Source organism: Ovis canadensis, chromosome 3, assembly GCF_042477335.2.
Source record: "Ovis canadensis isolate MfBH-ARS-UI-01 breed Bighorn chromosome 3, ARS-UI_OviCan_v2, whole genome shotgun sequence".
NCBI classification, from domain to species: Eukaryota; Metazoa; Chordata; class Mammalia; order Artiodactyla; family Bovidae; genus Ovis; species Ovis canadensis.
In genome coordinates this window covers 8,695,006-8,708,129 of record NC_091247.1, presented here as the reverse complement: position 1 = coordinate 8,708,129, position 13,124 = coordinate 8,695,006, and the positions used below count along the sequence as shown (strand labels likewise).

At 51.5% G+C, this 13,124-nt stretch overlaps 1 protein-coding gene across 5 annotated transcripts in view; it reads left to right on the top strand.

The window, feature by feature from the left end:
* The window catches only part of LRSAM1 (leucine rich repeat and sterile alpha motif containing 1), a 34,399-nt gene that overhangs the window by 12,546 nt on the left and 8,729 nt on the right, over positions 1-13,124 (top strand). For all 5 annotated transcript variants that reach the window (XM_069582352.1, XM_069582353.1, XM_069582355.1 and 2 more), the window contains 8 exons: positions 2,854-2,883; positions 3,173-3,295; positions 3,644-3,783; positions 4,835-4,879; positions 6,948-7,018; positions 9,559-9,658; positions 10,945-11,032; positions 12,027-12,101. In XM_069582352.1, the coding sequence (XP_069438453.1) occupies positions 2,854-2,883; positions 3,173-3,295; positions 3,644-3,783; positions 4,835-4,879; positions 6,948-7,018; positions 9,559-9,658; positions 10,945-11,032; positions 12,027-12,101 (672 nt within the window). The remainder of the gene's footprint in view (positions 1-2,853; positions 2,884-3,172; positions 3,296-3,643; positions 3,784-4,834; positions 4,880-6,947; positions 7,019-9,558; positions 9,659-10,944; positions 11,033-12,026; positions 12,102-13,124) is intronic.

Here is a 13,124-nt window from a genome sequence, read left to right as displayed (position 1 = left end):
AGTCGGTCATCCGGCTGCCTGATCAGCAGCATCCTGATCGTTTTGGGTACAGTTCATCTGTAACTCCAGAGTCGGTTTGTTCCCGTTTCTTTGAGGCCGGTTCTGGGAATTGCGTGAGATGGAGCAGTTTATGTCATGGCTGCAGACTGGGCATCGTATAGCTCATTTTTTCCACCTGGTGGGGGTTTCAGTATCTGCAAAACAGCTGAGGAATACAACTCAGAACATTATCTGTAGCCTTTGAGGAGGAGCTAAGGGTTCTTGCCTTTGTTTAATGGCTAAACAGTTATTTTTGTCTTGCTTGACTATTTTGCTTCTGTGTTTTCTCATTTCTCTTAAGTTACTTCTTTGGCTAAAATCTCTACAGACAAGAGGCAGGTGGAGGACACTGAAGGAGGAGGGGATTTGTCCTGGGAAGGCCCCACAGAGCTCTGCTCTGTTACAACCACAGCTCTAATTACATGAAGAATTACTCAAGAAAGAGTTTGCTTCCTGTCTGTCTCCCTGCTTGATGGAGCTTGAGGAGAGTGGACCCCTGGGTCCCTGGGGGAGGCCTAGAGTAGGTCAGGGCTGCAGGAGGAAGCTCAGCAAGGGTTGCCCACAGTAACCAGGGTGCCTCTGATGGTGAGGCCAGACAGAAACCGCCTCTGTGCCCCACCCACCTACCCATATGCTCCTCCATACTGCTGCTGCTGCTAAGTCACTTCAGTCGTGTCCGACTCTGTGCGACCCCATAGATGGCAGCCCACCAGGTTCCCCCGTCCCTGGGATTCTCCAGGCAAGAACACTGGAGTGGGTTGCCATTTCCTTCTCCAATGCATGAAAGTGAAAAGTGAAAGTGAAGTTGCTCAGTCGTGTCCGACTCTTAGCGATCCCATGGACTGCAGCCTACCAGGCTCCTCCATCCATGGGATTTTCCAGGCAAGAGTATGGAGTGGGGTGCCATTGCCTTCTCTGATGCTCCTCCATGGGAGCCCACAAATTGAGGTTGGGAGGGGGCACCAACTGTAGCCAGCTAGGCTTCACATCTGAGTGTGGTGATGGTCACGTGACTATATGCAGTTGTCAAAACTCAGACCTGTACACTTCTTTAAAAAGATACATTTTACAGTACATAAATTATACCTCCGTTAAAAACTATGTTTATATATGGAAACACATACAAACGTATGTATTTTTTCTAAAGGCACAAACTGTAGGTAGGTAGATGCATGGACTTAGGTCTGATAATGATATTTACATGGGAGCAGGGCTGGGGAAGAAACCCAAGTAAGATGGTAGGTGTTGCAAGAGGGCATCAGAGGGCAGACACACTGAAACCATGATCACAGAAAACTAGTTAATCTGATCACACTAGGACCACAGCCTTGTCTAACTCAGTGAAACTAAGCCATGCCCTGTGGGGCCACCCAAGACGGGCAGGTCATGGTGGAGAGGTCTGACAGAATGTGGTCCGCTGGAGAAGGGAACGGCAAACCACTTCAGTATTCTTGCCTTGAGAACCCTATGAACAGTATGAAAAGGCAAAATGATAGGATAGGTGCCCAGTATGCTACTGGAGACTCACTGGAAAAGACTCTGATGCTGGGAGGGATTGGGGGCAGGAGGAAAAGGGGACGACCGAGGATGAGATGGCTGGATGGCATCACTGACTCAATGGATGTGAGTTTGAGTGAACTCCAGGAGATGGTGATGAACAGGGAGGCCTGTCTTGCTGCGATTCATGGGGTCGCAAAGAGGCGGACATGACTGAGCAACTGAACTGAGGGCTAGGGACGGTGGGAGGGAACAAGGATTAGGCCTGGGAGTGGTCAATGGATACTTTTATATGCCTTGCTTAGTTTTTTACAAGGAGAATATAATCAGGTATTATCTGTATAACTAAAGATAAGCTTAAATTTTACTCCTACCTCAGCATAGAGAAAATCTTATTTCTTTATAGGATGCTGCTTTTACAGCTCCAACACTTGATCCTGATCTCAGAACCAGATAACTAAATAGAAAGGCTGGTTGGTTTAAAAAAAAAAAAGTGTGTGTGTGTGTGTGTGTGTGCATGCATGTGCTGATGTTGGACTACAAAAGTAATTCCTGCTCCTTGTTATAAATCTAAACAATACAGAAATATATGGAGTGAGCATCTCCCCTCCTACCCTGCAGTCCCAGCCCCTGGAGGCGGTCACCATGAACCGATGAATGACTCTTCTTCGTGGCTTTTGTCTCAGCCACCCCAGAGCTGGGAGCTGAGTTTTGGTGGTGGTGCTTTTACAAGAGAGGAATCGTGCTGTGCAGACAGTGAAAGATGGCAGACATCCTTCAGTAGCTGCGCCCACATGCCCCATCGTTCGACAGCTGTGTAATAATCCACTGTGTGGATGAACCGCGACTTAGCAATTGCATCCTGATGGGCATTTGAGTTATTTCCAGTGTTTTCACTCTTTTGAACAATTCTGCAGGGAACTTGCACACACACCTTGGTGCATTTGTAGTTGTTTTGGAGGCTGGAGCTGGTAGCTTGCAGGTGTGCTGTGCCGACATACCAGGGGTCAGACACCCATTTCTTGGTCTCTTTTTTTGAACACCCACACCTTCTCTGAGCTGCATCACCAGAACTTAAGACTTCAAGCTCTTAAGCCAAGCCCCGTGGTTCTCAACCCTAGTGTCCATCAGAACCATCCAGAACCCTTTATCAAACAGCCAGCCCCTTCATCCCCCACCCTCTACCCAGCCCTCCAAGGCAGTCCCTCTGGATGGACCTGCAAATCTGAGGGCTGTCAGGCTGCCTGGGGATTCTGGGCCAGTGAGAACCCCTGCTGCCCACCTTCTCTTAACCACTATCTTTTTTTTGCTTCCCAGAATAGGTTCTCAGACTATGAGAGGAGGAAGGTAAGAAAATGTCTTTAGTCCTCTGCCACTTTTCTTCTCATTAAACATCTCAACTGTTATATTTGAGGAGACAAGCTCTTCCAACCTCTTAAGTCAGAGGGGGAAGCAACGGTTGCCCCTTACGTATATCACCTCCCCACAGTCTACCCAGCCTTGGTGGTTGGGAGGATGTCCCCACTTTACAGATGAGAAGACTGAGGCTTGGAGAGATTGAGCCCATCCCCTGCAGCTGTCACATCCTAACCCCCTAAAGCCTGTGCCAGCATCACCAGAGTCTCCGTTCTTGCAGGAACAGAAGATGCTGGAGAAACTCGAGTTCGAACGGCGCCTGGAGCTCGGGCAGCGAGAACACGCCCAGCTCCTCCAGCAGAGCAGCAGCCAGAAGGATGAGATCCTTCAGACGGTCAAGGAGGTTCGTGAGTGGCTAGGTGGGGTCAGGCCTGTCTGCTCCCTCTGCCGGGGGCCTCCTGACTCAGGCTGTGGTTCCTCTGGTGTGGGAAGGCAGTGGGGGTGACCTCTCTCAGGCCCACCCGACAGGACGCAGGGTTGGGGAGGAGTCGTCCATACAGGTCACCTAGCCCGGGCTCTTCCCGTGCGTGGATACCCCGAGGCCTAGCAAGGGGAAGACTTGGCCCAAAGTCAACACAGATGGCAAGACAGAGGAAACCTGGTCTCCTCATCTCGGGCCTGGGCCCCTGGCTGCTCTGCGGTTCCTGAACGGGTCCCAGCAGACCCCAGACCCCTGCTTGTCCTGCCGCAGGAGCAGTCCCGGCTGGAGCAGGGCCTGAGTGAGCACCAGCGCTTCCTGGATGCAGAGCGTCGGCGGCTGCAGGAGCAGCTGAAGCAGACAGAGCAGAACATCTCCACCCGGATCCAGAAGCTCCTGCGGGAGAACCAGAGGTCAGGCTCCCATCTCCCCGGTCCCCAGACCCAGAGACCTCCCTCAGCGTGATGCCCACATGGGGCTCAGTCTCTCCCTCACCGTCTCTGATTCTACCCAAGGTCTCGGTGCTGCGTTTGGCACTGACTTTAAGAGAATCTGGTTTCCCTGATGACTCAGCGGGTAAAAAATCCACCTGCAGTGCAGGAGACACGGGAGACGCGCTTTGATCCCTGGGTTGGGAAGATCCCCTGGAGGAGGAGATGGTAACCCACTCCAGTATTCTTGCCTGGAGAATCCCATAGACAGTGGAGCCTGATGGGCTACAGTCCATGGGTCGCAAAAAGTCGGACAGGACTGAGCAAGTAACACGCTTAAAAGAATCTGATCCAGGGATGACCAGGTTTGCCTCTTGGGGATGCTACTGATTGGATCTTTGCCTCCCAAGTTTCCCATCTGTAAAGTTAGTGGGTTTAACAAGTTAAAATCACATCCTGCTCTAATATTTTGGCTTTCCAGTCACCTGTCACTCTGAGGTCAGCCATTCGCCTTAACAGATCTTGTCCAAGGCCAGAGCCGCAGGGAGCAAGTTCCGATGGGAGAGAGCAGGTTGGATAGAAGTCTCAAGAAGCCTGAGAAAGTTTAACTGGGGGTCTCTTGGGGAAAGATTCCAGAAACAGGCTTTGCCACACCCTCTGCTGCTTCCAGCCTTCTGTTCACTGTCCTCCGGGTCCTCCTCCCTCACCTGCAGTTGAGTGCCAGCGGGAGCCGGCTGGCCTGCCATGCGCAGTGTGCCCACTCCCGGGGGCACCCAGGAAACTGCCCTCTGCTGGCTGCTTTTTACATGTGAAGCACTTTATGTCTGTTTTCTTGTTCACACTTTACCAATACTCCATAAAGCTTTAAAAAAATTATTCTTCCCATTTCACAGATGAGGAGCTGGGATTTGGAGTGGTTGAGGAATTGGCCTGAGAACACAGCCCTAAATGCCCAGTTCCTAAGCCCCCTTCAGCCGTTCTGTTGGAAACGGACCCAACAATGACTGCTGGCTTTTCATGGTTTCCTTCACAGGCAAAAGAAAAGTTCCGAGATTCTGAAGTCTCTGGAAAACGAAAGGTCAGTGTCCTGCTCTAGCACGTTCTCTATGACTGCCTGTCTTCCTGTGGGTGAGCAGACCTGGGGGAGAAGGTCTTGTGATTCTCGAGGATTATGTCAGAAAGATCTCCTCGAGTTTTGAGGGGATTCAGGCTTCCCTGGTGGCCCAGATGGTAAAGACTCTGCCTGCAATGCAGGAGACCCACAAGTTTGATCCCTGGATCAGGAAGATTCCCTGGAGAAGGGAATAGCAACTTCCTTCAGTATTCTTGCTTGGAAAATCCCATGAACAGAGGAGCCTGAGGGGCTACAGTCCATGGGGTCACAAAGAGTCGGCCCAGCTGGCAGCTAACACTTTTACTCTATCATGAGGAGACTCACCCCCTTACAGAGTTTTTAATTAAAAAGAATCGCTGCCTTCAAGTTTGTTAAAACATACCGTCCTGAGAAAAGTTCAGACATGAATAAGAATGTACGTATATTAATGTCCAATTGTATTTCTAGTGTAAATAGTTAGAAAAGAAATTTCTGGAAAGAAAAATTTGTTCACTCCTCTGTACATAATTCATGTAATCTGTAAGCGTTAAACGTCTTATAGAAGAATATTCCTTGTTAAGGAAAGCACTATATTGCTAGGTGGAAAAGTGGCATCTACAGTGTATCACTTCTTAAAGACAACTTACTTGTATCTCTGCTCAGAAAGTAGAAGGACCCACCCCAGATGTTTCCACTGAACCTCTTTGAGTGGTGGGAATTGGAGGTGGTGATCTTTGTCTCATTCCCTTTGGGTTTTCTGCACTTTGCAAATTGGCTGTGTTAAGGTGCCCACTTTAGTCATCAGAAAAGGTGATAGGTGGGGTGGCCTCACTCCCTACTCCCTGGGGTGTTCGGGTGAGTCCTTCCTGGTCCTCAGGGACCCCAGAGTGTCAGTGTGAACCTGGCTGCTGTGCTTGGGGAGCTTCCCCTCCCACAGGCCCAGCCTTCCTGGCTCCTGGCTGCCTGGGCAGGCCTCCTGCAGGGGGGCTTGTGTGGAGTTGCGGCCCCACCACCCTGCCCGCTTCAGCTGGGGGCTGTGGCAGCTGGGGGCGGTCAAGGCCGAGCTGAGCTGTGGCTGGCGGCATTGACTATTCAGCACACTGAGCCGGTGCCCTCTGGGCTGGGCCTGGGCTCCAGGGGTGCAGCGGGGGTGGTCTTCCCTTGAGCAGCCTGTGGGCCTGGGCTGAGTGCTCAGGTGATTCGTGTTGCTTCTGGTGAAGTCAGACCCTGCAAGAAACGTAAAGGAGGTTGTCCGCCTCCCAACCACTGTGCCAGTTTGGTGTGCGTGGGCGAGGTGGGGAATAGTGTGCACACAAGCAACGTGCGTGCGCGCACACACACACGTGCAGCTACTTTTTAATTTTCACTTCACTGATGTATTTCCATGCCAAAAACCTCATTATTTGTAATAACTATAGCTTTATAATTATATCGTAATTTATTGTAATTAGCCCTCTGAACATTTAAGTGGCTTCCAGTGTTTTGTAACTACAAACAATATGACCGTAAACGTCTTCTAGATATACCCTTAGGCACTTGGGTGAACGTTTTAGAAGGAAATATTGGAAGAACACTTAGCTAGGTATTGCCAGACTGCCTTCCAAAACACGTTTGACTGTTCACGTCCCTCAGCAGCATGAAGTACCCATTTCTCCACCTTCATTGTCATTGCCAGCGGTTATCTCGTTTTCTTAAGCTCAACCAACCCAACATGTGAAAAGAAAGTTTTACTTTTTTCGTCACTAGCAGTATTAAGAATCTTTCCATTTTTCCTTTTTTTTTTTTTTTAAGGTCACTTTTATTTAAGCATCAGTGAATTGGCTGCATCCTTGGCCTGTTTTCCTAAGGGAATCTTCATCTTTTTATGTCACAAGCTCTTAACTGTAAAAGTTAACAGGGCCCCAGGGGAGGTGCATAATGCCACGGGCATATCAGAGGGCACGTCCAGCTTGATACATAAGGGAGGACTTCTTGAAGGAGGTGGTGGTCATCTGGCGAGATTTCCTATTGGAAATGTTACGTTTGCTCAACACGTGGATCGCTTTCTCTCTAGAATAAGAATGGAACAGTTGATGTCCATAACGCAGGAGGAGACGGAGAACCTGCGGCGCCGTGAGATCGCCTGTGAGTCCTTGGGGTAGGGCGGGGTCCTGGGAGCAGAGGGGACAGCCGTCCCATCCCCCTGTTGGTCACCTTTAGGGGGCGCTGAGGGGTTGCCTCTCAAGACGGTCCTTCAAATCCTGTCGTGGCATGGGCTCTAGGGTCAGGCTAGACTTGGATTAAAAAATCCCAGCTCAGGCACATAGCCATATGACCTAAGGGACATTACTGATCCCTGACTTTTCCGAGCCTCAGTTTTCATATCTGTAAAATGGGGAAGAAGGTAATAATCTTCCTTGTCAGGTCATTACGAGGGTCCAATAAGATCATGCTGGCGCAGAGCGAGCATTTCGTAAACAATGGCTGTCAGGGCTGCTCCCCTTGAGAGCTGCGGCAGCCCCTCTCGTGGTCCTAGGAGCTCGCCTTCCTGCTGCTCCCTGAGGGGTCCCAGGGTGTTTCACTGTCCACACAAACAAGGGCAGTGGGTGCCACGCAGTTCTTCAGAGCCTGAGTGATAAGATGGGATGTTCTATGCACCCTCAGCCCAGGTTCATCGTGTGCCCAGTGGTGGACTGGCAAGTCCCGTACACCATCTCATCCCACTCTTGCCCCGTGAGGTGTCAGATCATTAATTTCCCAATTTGAAGGTCACAGTCATCCACCATTTATAGAGAAGCGTTGTGTTTGTATTGCCAGATGGATGTTTATCAAATAGCTGGTTGGAAATAGGCTTAGTGTTAGGGGGCTTTTGTTTTCACCTTTTCAAATTTCCCTATTGCTTAGCTTAAAAAAAAAAAAGCGTGTGTTATTTTTATAACTGAAAAAGGTCAACAAAAGTAATGGAGAGGCAATAACCTAGAGCGGTGGAGGGCATATGGTGTCAGGCTGTCCTGTGTGCTGCCAGAGGGAGTGTGAATCGGCTGGATCTTTCTGGCGGGCAGAAAGGGCAACTCCTGTATATATTATTCATGACCTTGAACCCCTGTGCACTTCTAAGAGTTATTCTAGGAAGTGATCAAATAGTGAGATGTGCACAAAGATGTCTGAGCAGGGATATTTGTAGAAGTACCATTTGATAATCACAAGAAGACTTTGGATGCGCTGAAACAGAGGATTATCTTAAAACTTCAGTCATCCATGGTCTTTCCTTGTGGCTCAGCTGGTAAAGAATTCACCCTGCTATGTGGGAGACCTGGGTTTGATCCCTAGGTTCAGAAGACCCCCTGGAGAAGGGAAAGGCTACCCACGCCAGTATTCTGGCCTGGAGAATTCCAGGGACTGTATAGTCCATGGGGTCACAAAATGTTGCACACGCCTGCGACTTTCACTTTCACTTTTTCACCGTCCACGCACCATAGTGCTCCGTTGGTGCTATTAACATGGCTGTGTTGATATAGGGATCCATTCATGAAAGGTGAGAAAGGAGGTATATTTAATGTGATAAGCGTTTTAATTTTCTTGTGTTATGGTGAAATATACAAAGCATAAAACTTACCCTTGTAACCACTCGTAAATGAATAGTTCTGTGGCATTAATAGCTCTGATGGTGCATTATTCACCATCACCCCCATCAGAACCTTTTCAGCATCCCAAAGGGAAACTGTACATCTGCTAAATAGGAGCTCCCCCTCCCCTTCCCCAGACCCCGTAGAGCCACCGCTCTACTTTCAGTCTGCCTTCTGTCTCTGAGTTTGACTGCTCTCGGGACCACGTGCAAGTGGAATCATACCGTGTGTGTCCTTCCCTGATTAGTTTCTTTCAGATAACGCCCTCAGAGTTCATCCGTGTTGTAGCTTATGTCAGAATTCCCTTCCTTTTTAAGACTGAAATATTACAATGTATGGATAGACCACATTTTAACAAATGTTATTTATGGCCGTGCTGGGTCTTCGTTGCTGCGAGGGCGTCTTTCTGGTTGTGGCGAGTGAGGGCCGCTCTCGAGGAGCGCCGCGCAGGCCTCTCACTGCGGTGGCCTCTCTCGTTGCCGAGCACGGGCCCTAGGTGTTGCAGGCTCAGTAACTGTGGCGCACGGGCTTAGTTGCTTATGGCGTGTGGCCTCCTCCTGGATCGAGCCTGTGTCCCCCGCGCTGGCAGGTGCTTTCCTTCCCGCTGGACCATCAGGGAAGTCCTTAGACCGCGTTTTGTTTATTCATTCGTCCATCAGTGGGCACTTGGGCTGTTTCCACCTGTTTTTTGCCTGTTGTGATCCATGTTGCTATGAACATGGGTATACAAATATTCAGGTTCCTGCTTTTAATTCTTTCATTTAAATTTTTGTAAATCCATCAATATACATTAAAAATTCTTCAGTAGAAGATACATCAAAATAATATTTCTGGGTGACAAGACTGTAGGAGATTGTGTGTGTGTGTGTTCAGTCTCTTGTAACTCATCAGCCTTTTAAGCTGGAGTTACTTCTATAATTTAAAAAAAAAAGATTTTTTTCCCAAGGGTGATTGTCAGGTGGGTGGCCAGGTGACCCCACAGGCCACCAGGAGCGGCTGCTCAGCCCTGCACCGCCCCCCTCCCCCACTGTGCTCTCCGCCCCCAACATGTTTCTTCAGCCGCCATGCAGCAGATGCTGACCGAAAGCTGTAAGAGCCGGCTCATCCAGATGGCCTACGAGTCTCAGAGGCAGAACTTGGTCCAGCAGGCCTGCTCCAGGTAAGATAAGGAAGGGGCTTCCTGAGTGAGGAGGTTGGGGGAGCTGGCTCAGAGCTGTGGAGTGAGCATTGGCACAGGAATCCCCTGCCATGCGTGGGCCACCCCTCCCCGGGCCAGGTCCTCAGGAGTAAGTGACTGCTGGTCTTTGTGGCTTTTCTCACTGGGCCCTAAGGAAGCACCACCAGCCAGTGGCAGAGCTTAGGGTTTGACCCAAACAGTGTGCTCTAAATTGTGGCGACTCAGTCTCCCAGGTCACAGGTCAGGAGTGGGGTGCACTCAAGGGTGTGGTGAGGGGGTCGTCTCACGCTGACAGCCACTCTGGGCCTGGCCCTCCAAGTTCACCCCAGCACTGTTTTTGTGTCTGGAGGAGCTGCAGTGCCCAGCAGGTGAGCAAAGTGCCTTTGAGGCTCAGGAGACCCAGACAGGGACAGGCCAGCAGCTCTGACCGCTCTTGTGTCTCTCCTCCCCCCGGGCACCTGGAGCATGCCAGCCTACCCTGCGTTCCTGCAGAGACGGGGTTCTTCTGCCTTCTAGGTGATGTGACTTTGTTTTTAGGAGCGTGGGCACTTGGGACAGACAGATGTGGATTCACATCCCGCTTCTATTTCTTAACTGTGATGTCTTGGGCAAGTTATTTTCCCTCTCTCAGTCTTGGTTTTCTTATCACTAAAATGGGGATAAATGACAGTAGCTATTACTAGAGTTACTGGAGGACTTGATGGACCTTAGTGATCATGTCAGCACATGAGGATGCAATAGATAGCAGCTGTTATCATGACGCAAACTCAAAACCAAGCTTGTACCTAAATAATGGGCATGTTAGTGGTAGGGTTTGGGTTTTTGTGCCACTGGACTTGTTCTAGGGGGATGAGGGCAGGTCCACGGCCAGGCTGAGAAACACTGGGGTGGAGGGTGAGATGTTAGTGCCAGGAAGGACAGCTTTCTCTCAGCTTGTGAGGTTAACCTGAGAGGTCGTGAGCTCCCTGTCGGTGGAGGATGGGTGGGCAGAGCCAGGCCACCACTCCAGGGGGGTGTCGTAGAGAGGATTCCCAGAGATCACCTCCCCAGCCCCAGAGACACAGACTCTGCCACCACCCTGCTAGGGCTGTGGGATTCAGACAAAACTCCCATGTCCACCCAGCCCAGGACGTGGCCCCCAGCGGGTGCTCCATAAGTCTTGCTGAGTGAATAAATGGTTTATCTCCCATCTCCTCCAAGGTGCCTGGCACACAGTACGTGCTCAGGAAATGTTCAGAGAGTGAGTGAATTTGCTGTCTTTCCGGCAGCATGGCTGATATGGATGAGCGGTTCCAGCAGATTCTGTCGTGGCAACAGATGGATCAGAACAAAGCCATCAGCCAGATCCTGCAGGAGGTGAGCCCTTGCCCAGGGCTTGGGGCGGGGGCACAGGGAGGGTGCAGGGAGCCGAGAGCAGGGCAGCTCAACTCCATGTGGAGGTGCTGTTCTGGAGAACATAAGAACCAAGATGCTCAGAGAGTTTAGAAATGCACAGACCATCAGGATGAGGGGCAGGGAGAGGGCTCTCTGGGTGGTGGTTTCCACTTACTGAAGTCAGGAGAGCTGTCCTTCCCGGGCACCCCCTCCCCGTGCTGTGTGGGGCTCCCTCATGAGGATCTGGTGGCAGTGCTCGCCCCCACCCCCCCTGCAGAGTCGGAACAAGCCCCTGACTTCTCCCTTCCAGTCCCGCCACCCTTTATCTGCTCTCCCTTGGGCTTAGGGGTCGCACAGCAGGTGCTACTGTGTGGACCAGCCCAGGAAGGCCCCCTCTTGACTTCCTCCCTCCTCTGTCCAAATTGTTCAGGCCCCAGGTTTCCCCATGCGCCCTATCAGGGTTCCCCCACCCTCTCGTCTCTTCTCTCCTTTCTCCCTCTGTGACGTCATCCTCCCATCACAGGCCCATCGCTCCCTTTCCTTCCTCCCCAACTCCGATCTCTCTCTTCTTCCCCCCACAACGCTGTGGGCTTAGTCCTTGCACGACTGTCTGAGGAAAAGGCTGTATTTCTCAGAGAGGATGTCCGGCCTTGGGGTTAAGATGAGGCTCTGAGCTAGACAGACTTGCGTCCCAGTGCCAGCCAGCTCACTTTCCCAAACCTCACTCTCCTCATCTGTGAAATGGGGCAGTGAGGGCGCCTCCCCCCACCCCCTTCATTGGTCGTTCCACGTGCACCACAGGGAGAGCCCTGAGCACGTGGCCGGCAGGTAATACGTGCTTAATAAGTATTATTTGTTAAAAAATTAAGCAAGTGAGCTGAAAAGTTGTTGTCTAAGAAGGAAATAGGCATAGGTTAGGGTGTCTTTGAGGCAGGCTGTGTTTGGGCCCCCTGAGCAGCCATGCTGTCTGTCACAGAGCGCCATGCAGAAGGCAGCCTTCGAGGCTCTCCAGGTGAAGAAGGACCTGATGCATCGGCAGATCCGGAAGCAGGTGAGCGCGGCCCTGCCCCCCAGACTGCCCTGTGGGCTTTCAGAGGCCACAGTTCAGGTCTGAGTCCTGGCTCCTCCAGGCCAGGCCCGCAGGAAGTCTCGCCAGCACCTCCCTCCCCTCACAGAGCCTCACAGGGCATCACCTACTCGGGGCGTCACCTACTTGGGGTGTCTGGAGGTGCCTGGGACAGCACTGTGGGTGCTGGCTGGTGGGACCTGTGCCTGCTGCTTGTCACGACGCCCAGGGCTGAGGGAGGGAGGCCCTGACCCCTGGGCAGCCCCACGCTGACCAACCCCAGGCAGGACCCTTCAGCCGGCTCGAACTGCAGCGTCCTGTGGCCCAGATGGAGGAGCTGGGACAGGTGACGCCCCACCTGGGTGGGTGGAGCCCGGGGCGTGCTCCCGTGTGGCCTCCGCTGCTGACCCCCAGGTGACCTTGGGCGAGCCCTCACCCAGCGGGGCTGTGTCTGGCTCACTGTGCTCCCTGGGCAGGTGGTAGGGTGGCTGGAGACAAGCGAGCTTTTAGGCTACAGGACGCATATCACGTTGTATTCAGCACACTTTCAATTTCACATTTTGCATGGTTTTTTTTTTTTTTCCTTCTTTTTCTTCTTTTCTATTTTGGCCAAAACCAACTTACCTTTTTATTTCCCCTTTAATTTCAACCCCACATTGCCGGACATGAATCTCATTCCTCTGACCAGGGGTTGGTGGGGTCATAGGGGCAAAGGTCGCAGGTCATAGGCTCAGAGTAGAGAAGTCACTGGCTGTGGGGGTCTGACCCCCAGGACTAAAAGACCCCACTCACACCCTGGAGGTATGTGGTGATCCCCTAGACATTCTCACTATGGGTGGTTCTGACCTACCAGGCCAGCTGTTCCCCTGGAGACCACAGGCAGGGACAACCTCGAGGAAAAGGCACACTCACTTACCCGCTGTGAGTCCTTGGGCAAGTTATTTAATATCTCTGAGCCTTGGTTTCCTTGTCTGTGAAATGGAGGCAATAATACCTCCAACGGCAGAG